Here is a 17,890-nt window from a genome sequence, read left to right as displayed (position 1 = left end):
ATGGATTAGAGAATGATAACACGAATTTAAATTGGATGGGGAATGGAGTCTCAGTTTTTTGAATGTTGGCACTCTCAAACTGAGCAGATCAACCAAAACTTGATTCTTTAACATGGACTGAAGAACTCATTCAACACATGCATGTTATACAAGTACAGCCTTTTTGGCAAGAAGGCGCAATGGAATTGTCTTTCCTGTAAAGCAAATTAAGGAAATGATCAAAAAATTCTTTATAAAATCATATTGCCATTTTTTGCACTGCAAATGTTAAAATGGATTTGCTCTTTTCTTTTGCTTTGTAAGTGTCCTCCTGTCTTTCGAATATGTAAAATAGTACAAACAATGAATAATAATATCAATTGAATGAATGAATCAACGTCTTACAAGGAAGAAAAGGGTCTCCATGTACGAAGCCCGTCTTCCAAGCTCAAGCATTCCTTTGATTCCACACCAACAGAGCTAGGTTGCTGCACCACTGACTTATCAAGGTTAGCATGATTGGAACTGCCATTAAGAGACTCTGCAACCGGATGCGAACAATATTTGTGCAGCCACCTATCCATCTCCCAAAGACAATGCATAATGCTTTCCCGGGCACTAAAACCATGGCTTTCCAATGGTAGAAGCACCAAGCGGCAAAGACCACCATGGCCCTTCAAAGCACTGAAAAGCCGTTCCGACTGCATTGAATGATAACTTATGTCATCAGTAGACTGAAGTTACAACACCTCATACAACTCTAGGATGGATAAAGTGCAGTCTCTAAAACTGGTGTTTCAGTAAAAACAACAACAATTAACCTGCAATGTTAGTGTTCCAGAGTTGTTGTCGTCCTCGCCATGAATCAAAAGTAAGGGCTTCTTTATTTTGTTTGCCAGCATAAAAGGACTCATGTTGATGTATGTTTGTGGGGCTTCCCACAAAGTTCTTTCCTCATTCTATACAAACAAACCAAAACACACAGATTTAAAGAAATCACAACCACTTTCCCGTCGTGCACAGTAATTGATCTAAATATTTTAAAGAGCTGAGTAAGAAGCCAACATATAATAGCATTTTACTGAAAAATGACGTACATTCTAAACGTAACAATCGGTTTATCAAAATTTGATACAGACAAACAGGAATTTTGCGTTCCCACTCGGCCTAAAGCATGATTCTTTATGAACCAAAAAAATTATGCAGCTCCAATATCTCCAAACAATAATTTCAAAGAATGTTCCAAAGAGTATCTAAATACATAGTGAAACTAAAATCATTCGGGGTTGGTTTTGGTTAGTCGAATGTGAAGGACGTATGTCTTGCCATCCAGATTCAAAGTGATGGTTCTATTGCGGATCTGAATGGTAGCATCGTTTTTGTTGGGTGCCAAGGCATGCCCAAAAGAGCGTCGCAACGCCTTGACTTCATGGTATGAAAATCTGCCTTGTCATGGTACCCTTGACTGGTGACAAGAAGAGCACCAATAAGTGGGTCAACCGTGCTGGTATCTCTTGTAGCCAGCTCAGCCTCAATGCCTCTAACAAACTGGTCATACACAAAGTCCATCTTCTTAAGCTTTTCAGTGGCTCCTAGATAGAAGAAGATAAGTGCTTTGCGGCCACAAATCTGTCAAAGGCTCTGCATAATTCCTTGGGAGTAATAGATATAGAAATTGCATAAATATCTGAAACAAAACCCACTAGAGTGCCCCGCCTAGAAAAATTTGAAGTACCTACGCACAGGTTCTCATTGGCGGGTAGTGAAGCAAGGTCGTGCACGTGGAGTGAAGTGTCGTGAGAATCTCGAGAATTTGTGCATTGTTGTCAAGGATTTTGTGTAGACGTCAGTTGGTCATCCATTGTAAATTCTAGTCTTCCTTTCAGGAGTTTGTTGCCAACGGCAACATGGTCCATGAGCTCTTGGATGGTAGAGACTTCCTTGGAAAAACAGTATTCCTAAAATGGTGATGGCAGTCTTATGGTGTAACGTTCACATTGATCCTCCAACGTTATCAGCTTGAAGAAAGAGACCAAGAGGTCGATGTCTAAACACTTTTGATTCTATCTCGCATCTTTTGAAGTTTTGTCTTCTTTTGTTCGAGTTGGGCGGGTGTAAGATCTTCTGCAAACCACATTTTGGTGTCCTTGAGAAGCCTCGATTTCTCAAGGAGTTTGATTTGATTTGTCTTTGTCTTGAAGGTAAGGATAGCATGGTTGGTGCGGTGTTCGTGTGTAAGAGAGGAGATTGTTGTTGGATCCCATTGTACCATGTGGGTATTTGCTTGAATGCGGGCAAAGGACTCCTCGAACTTGAGGTCCCCCTCCCCTTTCAAGTCGCTTGGGTGCCCACCAATGCGAACATTGAGAGCGATTTCCTCTTGTTGTTGCCGTTCGCGTAGCGTGGACGTCACGGCTTTCGACCTTGCGAGACATTTCTTCTTGCACTTGAGTTTTTATTTCGTTTGTGAGGGTGATCTTTACTTCCACCTTTGCTTCGTTAAATTTGACTTCCATCTGTTCCAATTCTTTCTTTTTGCAGTCCTCCATTGCGGCGAGCCGAGCCTCCAAGGCCATGAGCCTTTGCTTGAGAGAGAGAAAGAGAGAGAGAGAGAGAGAGAGAGAGAGAGAGAGAGAGAGAAGGGGGGGGGGGGGGGGGAGGATCCACACGGTAGACACGAAGTGGCGGAGTTCCACTCCCAGAGCATTGGCCCCAAAACCCTAGCGCACATTTCGGTATTTCTTTTATATTACTTCAAACAGGTTACAATTGCCCAGGAGCTCTTTTGCACACGTGATAATGCCACAGTGAGCCCCCAAGTCTTGTATTTAAAAAGGCCCTAACCTCGAAAAGCAACTGATATGAAAAGTTGAGCCCTAAAAAGCTCTCAGACCCAAAAGCTAACACACAAAGGCTGCCTCAACGTTTTGCGGATAGTCCTTACAAGTCAACGTTTTGCGGTGGAAAATCTGGGCGCCCGTACACGCTGCCACTTCAGCATGTTTTAGGGTAAAGTTGAGCCCTAAAAAGCTCTCAGACCCAAAAGCTAACACACAAAGGCTGCCTCAACGTTTTGCGGATAGTCCTTACAAGTCCAGGTTTTGCGGTGGAAAATATGGGCGCCCGTACACGTTGCCACTTCAGCATGTTTTAGGGTTTCCATTTTTAAGGCCGTTGTTGTCCATGGGAGTCCCCCTTGGGGTCATACCACGTCACCAACTTGTGACAACTTCTACATGAGCCTAAAGGATGTGGATAATGAATGCACTACAAATCAGCAATGATAAAATCTAAAAAATACTCAATCAAGTATTTGAGAAGGCTGACTCTAATATCAGCACCACCCAGAAACACGTCATCCAGAACATTGCCGCAAGGCAAAAGGCATAGACGGCACACTCCTGTGCATTTGGATCTCAGCTGCATCTTTGGCTTCCACGCATTGACACAATAACCCGAACAATAAAACCCATCACATAGCGCAAAAGTCATCCTTGATTGCAAGTATGTGTGCACCACACAAAACAAAGGGAAAATGAGAGATTCCCTAAAGATGCTGGGGTTTTTTTTTTCATTGTGTGCCTCAATTGGCGCCTCGGTTTCCAGAAGCATATGCTAGCTCCTTCACCAGCTCGCACAGTGCTAAATGATGTGGGAGCCTCCGTGGTGGCGTGCGCGAATCAGATAATCAGGGGCGTGGGCAGACAGATGCTCTCTTTCTGTGCCGTACAAGGTGGTCTCTCTCTCTCTCTCTCCAACATTTTCCCATGCCCATTCAGCCTCTACCTGCGTTGTCAGCCTCACTCTGCGATTGGGAGCAGCACCCCTTGCATTTTGCAGCAGTCCAGCATTGTGCAAGCAGTTCCAGCCCATCGCTTGGTGTGCAGTAGTCTTCAGCCTGCGTTTTGCGGATCCTCAGCAGTGTACTCAACCAGCCTTGCATTTTTTCTGAGTCTACCCTTGCCAGCCATTGCTTGGCCTTCAGCACCTCAGTACCTTCAGTACCACAGCAATCAGCCAGGAGTACCCTAAGTACCCACAGTATTCAGCAGTATTCAACAATTCAAACTTCTGTACCGCAGTACCTCAACACATATAGCATCTACCCTCAGTTCCAAATGATTTCATCGGCGAAGAACTATTCAGTAAGTCTATGTTCATTTCAATATCGCATCAGTATTCAACCTTAGCACTCATTGTCTCAGCATTCGTGAAATCTAAAGTAAATACCAATCCAATAACAGAGTGCGGGCGGGCCCTTGGAGGGTTTGGGACCCCATCTGCTCTCTCTCTCTCTCTCTCTCTCTCTCTCTCTCTCTCTCTCTCTCTCTCTCTCTCTCTCTCTCTCTCTCCATGCTTTCGTTTAGGGTTTGCTGCTGTATTTTAGGGTTCGTGACCTGTTTTTAGGGCTCGCGACCTGTATTTTAGGGTTCGCGACCCCTTTTTTTTTTTTGGGGGGGGTTGTTGGACAGATCTGCGTTTTAGGGTTTGCTGCATTTTCTGCACTTTAGAAACATCAATCCTCTCTTCTCTCTCTCTCTCTCTCTCTCTCTCTCTCTCTCTCTCTCTCTCATGTCATCCCCAACCTCACCTATGGCAACAAGCAAACTCAAATATATGCTTCACTCCAAACGAATTTCCATCATTGAATTGGAAATGAAAGCATGGAGAAAAGAGATGGAAGATTGGAGGAACGCGAAGAACGTTTTCCTCCGAGAAAATGAAGAAAAGGAGAAGAGGTGGAAGGACGAGAAGGATCATCTTCTCAACAAGATCGCCACGTTGGAGAATAGCATTTTGGACCTCCACAAAGAAGTGTTGGAAACACGGTCAAAAAATGGGCTTGAAGAGGGGGAATTTCAGCCCTCTTTGAGGGAAGAAATTGACAACATCAATGAGGAGAAGAAGTCATGGGCCGCGGTCATATCCGAAACGCAAAAGAAAGTAGAGGAGGCCGAAAAATGGATTGAGGTTGCCAAGAAAGGGAAAGGTAAGGAAGCTCCTTGTACACCCACTCTTATCAACATGACCCTCGAAGAGGAACAAAGAAGGAGGATGCGGGCTCTACATGTGAGGGTAACCGGCCTCAAGGACATAAACAATGTGGAAAAAGAGGTCACAAGCCTCACATCAATGATGGGGGTGGAGAAGCCTTCACACACAAAGGCATGGAGAGTGGGCAAGAAGAGTGAGGGCCCCGGAGAATCTTCAAAGAAAAGAGCTCTCATACTACGCTTCCCTTCATTGGAAGAGAAGAAGGAATTCTTGAGGAAGACACCTACTCTCAAGAAGACAGGTATTTTCTTAGGCGATGACCTCACTCTCTCACAACTTGCGCATATGAGAGAAGTAATGCCCGAGATTCAAGCGGCAAGGGAGAAGGGGAAGATGGCCTTTTACAGAGATGGTCGGGTGGTGATTGTAGAGCGGCGCTCTACATGACGGTGCGAGACCTATGGGACCACATTGAGGATGGCGACTTGGAATTGTAATGGGTCTATGAGGTTGGATGTTGGTGCCTTTGAGGACAGTTTCAGAGACAAGGACATTGTTTTCTTTTCAGAGACTCACCAGGCCCCTGGCCAACTGTTGCCACATGTGGTGGGATACAAATGGGAGACAGCCCACAGAACAGTCACGAGATCTAAGCATGGGAGAAGAGGTTCAGGAGGAGTAGCGGTGTTGTTTAGGGAGGAGCTACAACCACTACTACATATTGTACGGAGAGATGATCACGCTAGATACATGTGGGTGAGGCTGAGAGCTGGCACAGGTCGATTTCTATATATTGCTATATGTTACTTCCCCCCCAGTACGTCAGTATATGCTGTATCCAGAGGGCAGTCGCCTTTCTCAATTCTAGATGATGATATATGGGAGTTTTCTAGGGATGGTGATATCATCCTCCTAGGAGACTTCAATGCTCGAACGGGCAACTGTCAGACAGTCTTCTACGACACTTCAGATGAGATGCTTAGAGAGTTGGATGTGGGTGAGCTGGGGTTTGACAGATGCTCACATGACAGAGAGCAGACTGAGTATGGGAGATACCTCACGGAGATGACGACTACACATGGGCTAGCCATACTTAATGGCTTACAGCGGTTTCCTGGAGCAGCAGGCTTCACATGCTTTCCACACAGACATGGGGCCAGTACAGTGGACTATGTTATGACACAGCCGAGCTTTATTCCTTGTATTCAGGATTTCACAGTGGGAGTCAGACCAGTGGGCGTAGTAGTGGATCATGCTCTCTTGACACTGTCCGTATCTTTTCAGTTTAGTACAGCCCAGAAATCAGGAGGCAGGTCACACACCCGTTATACATTTACACCAGAGACTGACTCGGTTTATACAGAGGCGATCTGGGATCGTCTATGCACAGTTGCTCCAGGCCTCTCAGTAGAGGAGTGCACTACTTTACTGACTGAGACACTACATGATGCAGCATCAGAGGCATACCCACACACTCAACTGGATCGGAGGCGACATTCTGGGAGCATGCCCCAGAACAGTTGGTATGATGAGGAGTGCAGAGAGATGAGAGCCCAGCTTCAGAGGGATCTTCATTTAGGAGTCATCACCTACAGACAGTCGCGGATTGCTTTCCGGCGCCTTGTGCGAAAGAAGAAACGAGCTTACCTGGCCCAGATGGAGCGAGACTTGTATCAGTTGTTCTTGAGTAGAGACTCAGGCGAGGCATGGCGACTCTTCCATGAGCACTCCCCTCCCCCAGTGATTACTTCTCCTGATGTGTGGGGCCAGTATGCGACATCATTATATACGGTTCCTGGGCAGGATCCCCTTCCAGATCCTACAGAGCCATGTCCACCTACGAGCACCTTCTTTACCACTGAGATGGTAAAGAGAGCCATTGACAGGATGAGGACCAGGAGGGCTTACAATCATGACGGTCTAGTAGCGGAGCACTTTATACATGCTAGGGATATGCTGATGGAGGTTCTTGCAGTGTTGTTCAATCGTGCCATGTGTGAGGGATTACCTGATACTTGGAGGTTGTCTACTATTGTGCCTATATTCAAGGCAGGTGATCCTACAGAGCCTGGAAATTACCGCACTATTATGGTTGGACACACACTGGCACGATTGTATGCATCCATTATTGAGCAGCAGTTGAGTAACTGGGCAGAGGGTGAGGGTGTACGGGCAAAGGGACAGGCAGGTTTCAGGAGGGGTTTCTCCACTCTTGACCATATTCTGACACTCAGAGCTATCATTGAGGAGGGCAGGTCACATGGGAGACAGATTTATTGTAGCTTTGTGGATTTCCGCAAAGCATTTGACATGGTACCGAGAGCTCGACTGATGCGCAGACTACAGGAGATGGGGGTGCCCACAGTGTTGATTTGGGGGATTATGGCTTTATACAGATCAGTGATGGGACATGTACGCACCCCAGAGGGGATATCTGACTTAGTTCACTCCACTATCGGGGTGAAACAGGGTTGCCATTGTCTCCTACTCTATTTGGTATGTATGTTGATGAGGTGTCTGATTACATTGACAGAGAGGGTGATAGAGGTGCCCAGCTGGCAGGGACGTGGATCCCATTGTTGTCATATGCTGATGATATTGTCTTGATCTCTGACTCACCAGAGGGTATGCAGCGACAGTTGGATGCATTACACAGTTTTGCAGAGGATAGTGGATTGTCTGTAAACCTTGGTAAAACCAAGGTCATGGTGTTTAACACCACACCGCAGTGGATCAGGAGATCGGCACCGACCTTCACGTATGGTCAAGAGATTGTGGAGTATACAGATGCATACACTTACCTTGGGATAGTCTTCACTGGGCCGAGGTTTTCTTTGGGGAGAGCAGCAGAGACTAGACTGACCAGAGCTTATGCGGCCTTGGGAGGCTTGGAGAGGATGTGTTCGCAGGTTCAGTTCCAGGAACCTCGGACAAAGTTATGGCTCTTTGATACTTTAGTAGCCTCAGCTATGATGTATGGGGTACAGGTATGGGGACCTTCTGTAGGCCAGGATGGTTGGAGACGTATGGAGAGGCCCTTGGTATCTATGATCTCCCGATTGATTAGAGCCAAGGCCTCCGTACCTCACGCGATCATTCGAGCAAAGCTAGCTGCCCCCCCCATGGAGATTGAGGCGCTTACCAGATCAGTGTCCTTTGTGCACAGCCTATGGGATACTACTAGAGACAGATATGCTAGACTGGCCCTTGAGTCTTCCAGACAGTTAGCTCTACAGGGGGACACTTCATGCTGGTATGCACAGATGACTTCATGGTTTCAGACGCATGGCTTCACCATGGACAGGTTGCCCCCTTTCCAGTATTCTCTTCAGGCACCCTCGCTATCTCTTACACGGGTGGAGATCACTAGACTCATTCGTCAGGACCTGATCCAGCTCAACACCAGGAGGACATGGATAGAGCCGCCTCAGGAGTTGAGCACGAAGATGGCTTTCTATAGAGAGCATCTTCTCCACCTCACAGGAGATGGGTTTGTGATTCGACCCAGCTACATGGACACACATATGTCTCATGGTTTGCGTTGTGCCATTGGTCAGATACGCACATCCTCACATCAGCTCGAGATTGAGACTGGTAGATTCAGAGGGATACCAGTAGACAGCAAGATATGCCGATTATGCCAGAGAGAGCCAGAGACAGAGTTGCACTACATATGTCATTGCACAGTGTTCTATGAGATACGGGGGCGTTTCCACTGCTTATTCAGAGAGGGTTTTGGTCCTCTATCTAGGGTCATGAGTTATGAGGATCAGAGATGTCTTGGACTATATCTACTTGAGTTACACAGGTGTAGAGACACTTTACTGGGGAGAGCTAGAGAGAGGCAGTCCCAGAGACACATTACAGATTTCTTTTCACTAGATATGGGACAGCCAGAGGAGCAGCCACCACTGCAGAGCTCGTCCCACACTCATTCGACCACTACTGGCACTCTCATCGACCGAGCATTGGAGCTACAGAGATACAGACGACCGCGACTGAGGAGAGGAGCTACACAGCATCGACGGAGACTACAACAGAAGATTCGAGCCATACTCTCTCGACATCCAGAGTGCAGATGAGGATGGATCCTCACCATTTCTTCCATCTTTGTTTCACACACTGTTACATCCAGTTTACCGGGTACCTATTGTATCAGCTGCTACACCCACGTAGTTTTAGATTGTAGTAGTAGTAGTAGTATTTTGTTCCACTTCTAGTTCTTTTCTAGTTCTTTTGTACCCAGACATGGTATTAGATTCACTATTTTGTAACTGATTGGTCTCATAGGTCATTTTGGCCTTTTGAAGACGTTAATATAACATTTCATTTCATTTCATTTCTCTCTCTCTCTCTCTCTCTCTCTCTCTCTCTCTCTCTCTCTCTCTCTCTCTCTCTCTCTCTCTCTCTCTCTCTCTCTCTCTCTCTCTCTCTCTCTCTCTCTCTCTCGCTCTCGCTCGCTGCATCTGCAGCACAAGGTATACTTGCAGGTATGTTGTGACGTTTCCATCTCTGTGTGTCTATGTAGGGCGTCTGTGTCACAATTGAGACTATGTATTACATCTACTCCTAGTTGCAGATACACAAAGTGCCATGCCAAGGAGAACCCTTACGCTTGGATGGTCACGACCCTTCGCTCAAGAGACGTGCCTCTTCGCCAAAAGCCACACTCCTTCGACGATTGGTCACACCCCTTCGCTCTACGGTTGCGACTCTTCGCCGAAAGGATGTGTCTTTACGTCTAAAGTCGCGTCTCTTCACCATGAGACGTGTCTTTTCATTTGTGTCTCTTCCTTTCCTATATAAAGAGCCTATTGCACTCAATTTTCAAGTATTCATTCAAGCAATCAAACACACATTCAATCTCTTGAGTCTCAATTTGATCTTAAGTATGAAGTTTTAAGCCTTAATTATAGGATTAGCACCACTAATCCACACAGTGGTATCAAAGCAAATTTTTTTCCCGAGACCCGAAGGTATTAAGCCTCTCACCCTCGCCGCTACCCTCTGCCCCCTTCCCGGAGTTGTATGGAAGTAGCAAAAAGGTGGTACACACACCCAAACAAGCACGAGGTAACTTAAATTTATTCTGCTCCAATTCTATAAATAAAGACATAACATAGATGTGTGTGCGTAGCGTACCCGGAGAGCTTCGTGTACCTTAGCTCGGGTGGTACTCCTAACCCGCCCTCACACCCCTTCCCGCGAACAAGCACACAACAAACAGAATGCCCCTTCTTCTCCGTGCTCGCACCTTTTCCAGGGGTTGTGCCCCTTTGAAGTTTGCGCACCCTTTCCCCAAATCATGCACTGGCTGAATGAAGGGCTGAATCGCTGACGTGCTGGCTGGGCTGGAACGCTGCATGCTCTTCACGTTCACATTGGCCATACAATGTCCGACCACTGCAACTTCAAAAAGAGAGTCTCAAAAATAAAACAAAAATCATTGGAAAGAAACCAACAACTAAGGTTAGCAGTTGCCACATCCTCGTGACATAGTTAACAGCTGCCACGTCCTCATGAAATCAAAAACCACCTTATGCAGGACATAGAGAACATCATCCACTCTAAGTGCTTTAGAGCGCTTTTTCTATTGGCCAACACTTCGAAAGGATACACACAACTACATTGAAAAATGTCTGGTTGGTCAAAAATCAAAGTTTGAAAGACAAAAGGCTCCAGGATTATTACAACCTTTACCAGTCCCAGATGGTCCTTGGGAGTCTATCACCATGGATTTCATCACAGGAATAAGGACACCACAAGGGAGTGACATGATTTGGGTCATCATAGATAGATTTAATCAGCAAGCACATTTCATTTCTTGCCATAAAACATTGAAGTCTTCACAAGCTGCACGACTCTTTATACAGCATATCTTTAGGTTGCATGGTGTGCCTTCAGAGATTATTTCTGATAGGGACTCCAAGTTTACAAGTAATTTCTGGTGTGCTTTATTTGAGAATTTGGGAACAACTTTAAAGTTCTCCATCATTTCATCCACAAACGGATGGGCAAATTGAAGTCATGAATGTCACTTTACTTGATATGTTAAAAGCTTATGTTAGTGAGCAAAAGTCACAATGAGAGAAGTATTTACCTCTATTGGAGTTTACCTACAACACCCGACACTCCTCTACAGGGAAGGCTCCAAACGAAATAATGCAAGGAAGAATAATACCTCCACCTATTATTCGTACCAAAGACAAGATTTTTGCCGCTGATGAGTTTGTTTCGGACTTGAAGACAGCTATGAATCAAGTCCGAGCCACTATCAAAGCTACCCAAGAACAACAAAAGAAGCAAGCAGATAAGCAACGAAGGCATTTGGTTTTCAAAGAAGGACAATATGTCTTACTAAAGTTTGATAAGAACAGATTAAAGCAAAGTTCCAGGAAAACAAGGTCTTTTCCGAAGCTGTCGAAAAGATACTTTCAAGGTCATCAAGAAAATTAATGAAGTATGCTACAAGCTAGAACTCCCAAGTCATTGGAAGATACATAATTCGTTTCATGTAAGCCTATTAAGCCTTACATAGGATCAATACCAAAGGAGCCTATTTCAGAGGATCCCCCAGAAATTGAAGACACAGAGCAACTCATTCAACCCGAACAAATCCTCTTTCATAAGGATCGAACTACAAGAAGTGGCCTTCTGACATGGAAATTTTTATTGAAGTTTAAAGATTTACCCACAACCGACGCCAAGTGGGTGGATGAAAATTTCATGCAGGCTTACCCGGAGATTCTTAAACAATATGAGAAAGCTTTTCAGCTGAGGAGAGTTGAATAAGAACAGGTGGGCTGTCACACCTCAATAGAAAAGAGCTTGTATCCTTTTTCTATCAATCTTAAATTTTACAAGTGTGTTTTCCTTTTGTAAAACAAGATAGCTAGAACAGTGCACCGTAATATGATCACCAATGAGTAGTCACAGGTTACGGTGGACCCCCACAGTGGGTTAGAACAGAGATAGTGCACACTCCCACCTAGATAACCCAATAGGGCGCCTATGACTTGTAACTCGTGCATATCGGGATCATAGTTGCACATAGAAAGGGTTCATGCCTTAGAGTGTGGGCTAGATCCACCTGAAAAGACAGTTACAATCAACAAGATGGCATGATCATGAAGATTGCTCATTATGCATATGTAGGCTGAATGCATTGAATGCTTTATCTCCTCATACAGATGTTAAATCTTGTTTTGAAGCAAAAACCGTATTGTACTCAGAAAGAGTTTTCAATTGATATCCATATTAATGTGTGTTTTTAGCAGTTCCAAGATGGAAGCTTCTAAAAGATTCTAGAAGAGAGATTCTAGAAGCAAGGTTCGAAAAGGAGGACACGTGGCAGGACACCTGTCACAAACTTTCCAAAAGACGAGACACTTGTCAAAAAGCTTTCAAAGGAAGAGACAAGTGTGGATACTTGTCAAAAAGCTTTTAAAGGAAGAGACAAGTATGTGGACACTTGTCCAAACACTTGTCACAATTCTCTTCAACTTTTTCCTTTTCTCTTGAAGCAACTTCTCTATAAATAAAGCCTCTTTCCCTCTCATTTCCACATCTCGTAGTTGTTGAATTTTCCTCTACCATCAGCCCAAGAAACCCCCTTCATTACCATCACCATCTCTCTCTACGCTTACTATTCCTTCATCCTTAAGAAGTCATATCTCTCTCTCTAGCTTGTTGTTTTTCAGGGCAACACATCTATAAATCTGAAAATTATGTTGTTTCCTTTCAGTTTTGCGCTCTTCTATTCATCCTACAAGCAACCAAGACACTAGATCTCTTCTCTAGCATACGCAGCAACTAAATTTTATCTTTGTACATATGTTTGAGAAGTCTACTATCACGTGATACATCTAACCCTATGTGTACGTCGACAAGCTACTTCATGACAAGGGTTCAGTTCAGTTAGACTAGGAAGTGATCTAGCACTTTTGTGAGTCTGTTCGCAGACTGTGCATGTCCAGACACTTAAGAGTAGATGCATATCCTCTGGTTACACACAGCATGATCATCAGATTTCCATCAGAACCCATCAGGAGTATTTTTACAGTACACAAAACCTATTTTTCCTATTTTAGCCATTTTTTACTTATTATTTTTAAGTGAATTTTGTTGGGAACTAGGTAGGGCAAATTTACTAGCCAAGTATATAAGCAAACCTAGCGCTAGCACTTTATGGCAAAAGAGGCAGCAGGAGCTTTGGTTCATCAAGCACCTTCTCAGCAGAACCCCCCAGAAGACCTATTTTGCAGTAGTTGCAGGACCTAGCGTTTTTGCACCAAGATCAGCCAGCGTTTTTGCACTTGCAGATTCCCGGTGACAGTAGAACAATAGATCAGCCTAGCGTTTTGCATTGCAAGACAACCAGCGACAACAAGAAGACAGATCAGCCCTAGCGTTAGCACATTCCCCAACAGACAACAAATCAGCCCTAGCGTTTTTGCATCAGCCTAGCACCTCAGTGTTTTTGCAGATCTTCGCGACAGAACCAACAAGAAGACCAGCGTTTTCAGATTTCAGCATCAAGACTCCGCAGTAGAACCCCCAAACCTCGCAGATCTCACCTTCCCAAGGCAGATCCTCGCCGCACGGTCAGATCACGCGAAGTTTGCAATTTCAGCTTGGAAAACGCAGATTTCAGCATTTGCGTTTTCAGCGCGTCGTCGTTGCATCGTCGTCATCGACATAGAGTCGTAATTCAGCAGATAAAGATTTGCAGATTTCAGCCCTTAGTATTCTCAGATTTCAGCCCGTCTCGTCGTCGACATCGTCGGCAAGTCCAAGCATTGTAGAGATTTATGCAATCATAAGTAGACCGCTCACGCCATAGAGAGTGGGGCCTTCGGAGGAGGGTTTGACAACATTCTGGTGTCGTATTCTTCTCTCTCTATCTCTCAGTCTCAGCACCTTCATTCACAGTGTTCATCACTTTGTTTGTGTCGATTGCACTCTCTCACTAAAGGAACGGAAGGCTCTTCCTTCCGTAAGTAAAATATATCCTTGAGCACAATTTGTAGCACTCATCTTCAACATTCACTTCCGCTGCACATTACATTGGTATCAGAGCTTTGGCAGCGTTCTGTATCACTCAAGGAAAGAACCACAAGAACCACAGAATATTTTTTGCTTGTTGAGGTCACACGTAACCCAAGACCTCTTGGGCGTGTCGATTCCTAATCGTGTTTTTGAAAAGTGGCAGGAAACCCAAGAAAGAAGGGCTTGTCCAACCTCCCCTTGTGTCTCTTTTCACTCATTGAGAGCGGACTATGCACTTAGCGGCCGGCCAATCGATGTGAGGTGGGAAAAAGCAACCTTAGTGTGAGCGCAAGGCCGCCAAGGGGTGCACCCGCAGGGAAGAGTATAGCTCGGGTAAGAGAAGATCCTTCTCTAACACAGATTGCAAGCGAAAGAAGAAACCTCGAGAACTCAAGAACTCAAGAACTCAAGAACTCAAGAACCTCAAGAACCCAAAAACCAAGACCCCCAAGAACCCAAGAATCTAAGACCCACAAGAGCCCAAGTTCCTCGTTGAACTTAAGAACCCAAGACTTCAGTGGATGGTCATCGCTCAAAGCGGAATGGATACTTCGCATGGAGGTGATGAGCATGAGGGTGGCGAAGAAGAATTTTCCCCACCAGGCGGTTTTTCCAACCCTCCTCCTTCCCCGTCTACGCCAAGGATTGCACTAACTCCTCTGGAGGCTTTCGACAAGATGATGATGGACAGGAAGTTAGAACACGAAGCAAGAACAGCAGGAAGATGGCAGAAATTGATCGTAAGTACCAAGAAAGAATGGCATCCATAGAGCGTGAGAGCAAGCAAGCACGCTTGCAAGCCAAAGAAAGACAAGTAGAATTTGATCGCGAGAACAAAGAAAGACAAGCAGCATTTGATCGCGAGAACAAAGCAAGACAAGAGAGGGGAGACCAACACATGAAAGAGTTGTGGCGACTTTTTTCTATTGTGCAGGCACAGTTTGAAAAGGATTAGGAAAAGGAGACTTTCTCAATCTCTTCTTCTCCAAAGCACGACACACATGATTTGCATGATGATTTGGATGATAATGATAAGCATGATGATTTGCATGATCAAGATGTGATTTCTCACGAGTATAATGATTTCCATGATCAAGATGTGATTTCTCACAAGCATGAGGATTTGCAAGAAGATGATGTGATTGTTCACAAGTATGATGGTTTAGTTGCTACTTTGTCTAGTAAAGCTAACCCCATTGCAGATTCGATCAATCACGAAGAACCGATCTTGGCTTTCAAATCGAGGTCCATAGCACCCCGACAGGCAGATTCGGTAGATCCCGAAGAACCGATCTTGGCTCTCGAGCCTAGGTCCCAAGAACCCTCACACGAAGTATTATGTGTTTGAGTGATTAGTCAGCACGCATTGTTCGAGTGTTTCATTCGTGATCGTTTCCTGTATTTTAGTCAGCGTCTTTATGTGATCCCTTTTCATAGGCACGCCGTATTGTACGTTGAGCACAATTCACTCATGAATGAGTACGGATGTATGCGGATTTCTCATGAAAAGCTGAAAAGTATACATTCAAGGAAGTCACACTCCATGTCTCTTCCTTGGCACGACACAATCATAGAAGAGCACAAGAAGGATTGAGCATCAAGCATCGGCATTTCCATTGTGATTTGCCACAGTTGATTGATTTAGATCAGAAAGTCAAGATTCGACCCCATTGTTTGCATGTGTTTGATGAACGGTTTGGCACTCCGTCTGTATGTTCATCTACATTGCATGCACAGGCTCTACAGAAGAGTAGTATTTTTTCAGTCACTTTACATGGAATGGGTATGTTCATGTTTTTGTCTTGGAAGTGGTTTCAGGAATTTTCATTCTCGAGGATTCTTGAAGAAGGTAGACGCATGACTCTAGACGAAGTTGAAGCATTGAAGGAGCCATCGAAGACTCTGTGTCGCTTTCGGCGCGGCCCAAAGAAGCAAGCGTTGCCGACCTTTATGAAGTTCAAGTATCGCACGACCCACGCATCAGAGTGGGCCGACAAAGAGTCCTTTCCAAGATTCCAGACGCTATTGGCGATCTCCCTCGACGCCATACAGTTCGGTACCAGTACCTCACTTTGAAAAGGAGGGGATCTCACGTGATACATCTAACCCTATGTGTACGTGGACAAGCTACTTCATGACAAGGGTTCAGTTCAGTTAGATTAGAAAGTGATCTGGCACTTTTGTGAGTCTGTTCGCAGACCGTGCATGTCCAGACACTAGATGCATATCTTCTGGTTGCACACAGCATGATCATCAGATTTCCATCAGAACCCATCAGGAGCATTTTTATAGTGCATAGAACCTATTTTCCCTATTTTAGCCATTTTTTATTTATTATTTTCAAGTGACTATTGCTGGGAACTCGGTAGGGAAAATTTACTAGCCAAGTATATAAGCAAACCTAGCGCTAGCACTTTCTGGCAAAAGAGGCAACAGGAGCTTTGGTTCATCAGGCACCTTCTCAGCAGAACCCCCCAGAAGACCTAGCGTTTTTGAAGTAGTTGCAGGACCTAGCCTTTTTGCACCAAGATCAACCAACGTTTTTGCACTTGCAGATTTCCGGCGACAGTAGAACAATAGATCAGCCTAGCGTTTTGCATTGCAAGACAACCGGCGACAGCAAGAAGACAGATCAGCCCTAGCGTTAACAGATTCCCCAGCAGACAACAAATCAACCCTAGCGTTTTTGCATCAGCCTGGCACCTCAACGCTTTTGCAGATCTTCGCGACAGAACCAACAAGAAGACCAGCGTTTTCAGTTTTCAGCATCAAGATTCCGTAGTAGAACCCCCAAACCTCGCAGATCTCACCTTCCCACAGCAAATCCTCGCCGCACGGTCAAATCCCGCAAAGTTTGCAGTTTCAGCCCGGAAAACGCAGATTTCAGCATCTGCGTTTTCAGCGCGTCGTCGTCGCATTGTCGTCATTGACATCGTCACCGACATAGAGTCAAAATTCAGCAGATAAAGATTTGCAGATTTCAGCCCTTAGTATTCTCAGATTTCAGCCCGTCTCGTCGTCGTTCTCATCGTCGTCGACATCGTCAGCAAGTCCAAGCATTGTAGAGATTTGTGCAATCATAAGTAGACCGCTCTTGCCATAGAGAGTGGGGCCTTTGGAAGAGGGTTTGACAACATTTTGGTGTCGTATTCTTCTCTCTCTATCTCTCAGTCTCAGCACCTTCATTCACGGTGTTCATCACTTTGTTTGTGTCCATTGCACTCTCTCACTAAAGGAATGGAAGGCTCTCCCTTCCATAAGTAAAAGGAATCCTTGAGCACAGTTCGGAGAACTCATCTTGAGCAAAGTTCAACATTCACTTCCGCTGCACCTTACATCTACTTATGTTTACTTTTATGCATGTGCACATGGCATCTTGCATGATCTACGAGTGTGAGTATACTTACACTCACTCTCGGGTTGATTATAACTGAGCTCAATCCCAAGGCACTTGGGTTGAGTAGAAATCTATTTTCTTTGGGAGGGGTTGCCCATCTTCAACCCTCATTCTGCCTCTTGTCTCTTTGAAGTGTTGTGATTAATATTTTGTCAAGTTCTTTAAGCATTAAGCACTCTTAGTTGTACGGGGCTCTTACAGTTTGGTTGTAAAAGGCCTCTATATCTCATGGCCCATACCTTTTTAGGTTATTCGCAAGAAGAGTGGTGAGGGAGTTGTTGAACAGCTCATGGCCCACACCAAGATGGTTATTTGCAAGGAGAGTGTTCATCGACGGCTTTATGTTTTTGTCACAAGGACGTGGCAGCTATTAACTATGTCACGAGGACGTGGCAACTGTTAACCTTAGTTGTTGGTTTTTTTCCAATGATTTTTGTTTTATTTTATGAGACCCTCTTTTTAAAGTAGCAA

At 44.9% G+C, this 17,890-nt stretch overlaps 1 protein-coding gene across 3 annotated transcripts in view; it reads right to left on the bottom strand.

The window, feature by feature from the left end:
- Positions 1-215: 215 nt before the first annotated feature.
- Positions 216-17,890, bottom strand: part of LOC147438930 (Prolyl oligopeptidase family protein) — a 79,697-nt gene continuing 62,022 nt past the window's right edge. For all 3 annotated transcript variants that reach the window (XM_086484886.1, XM_086484884.1, XM_086484885.1), the window contains exons 13-14: positions 801-938; positions 216-680 (exon numbers count right to left, since the gene is read on the bottom strand). In XM_086484886.1, coding sequence (XP_086341012.1) covers positions 381-680; positions 801-938 — 438 coding nt within the window. In that variant the 3' untranslated portion in view covers positions 216-380. The remainder of the gene's footprint in view (positions 681-800; positions 939-17,890) is intronic.

Source organism: Adiantum capillus-veneris, chromosome 16, assembly GCF_014529385.1.
Source record: "Adiantum capillus-veneris isolate H3 chromosome 16, ASM1452938v2, whole genome shotgun sequence".
NCBI lineage: Eukaryota > Viridiplantae > Streptophyta > Polypodiopsida > Polypodiales > Pteridaceae > Adiantum > Adiantum capillus-veneris.
The sequence above is the reverse complement of the archived record's forward strand: the minus strand, read 5'-3'. Positions and strand labels throughout refer to the sequence as shown.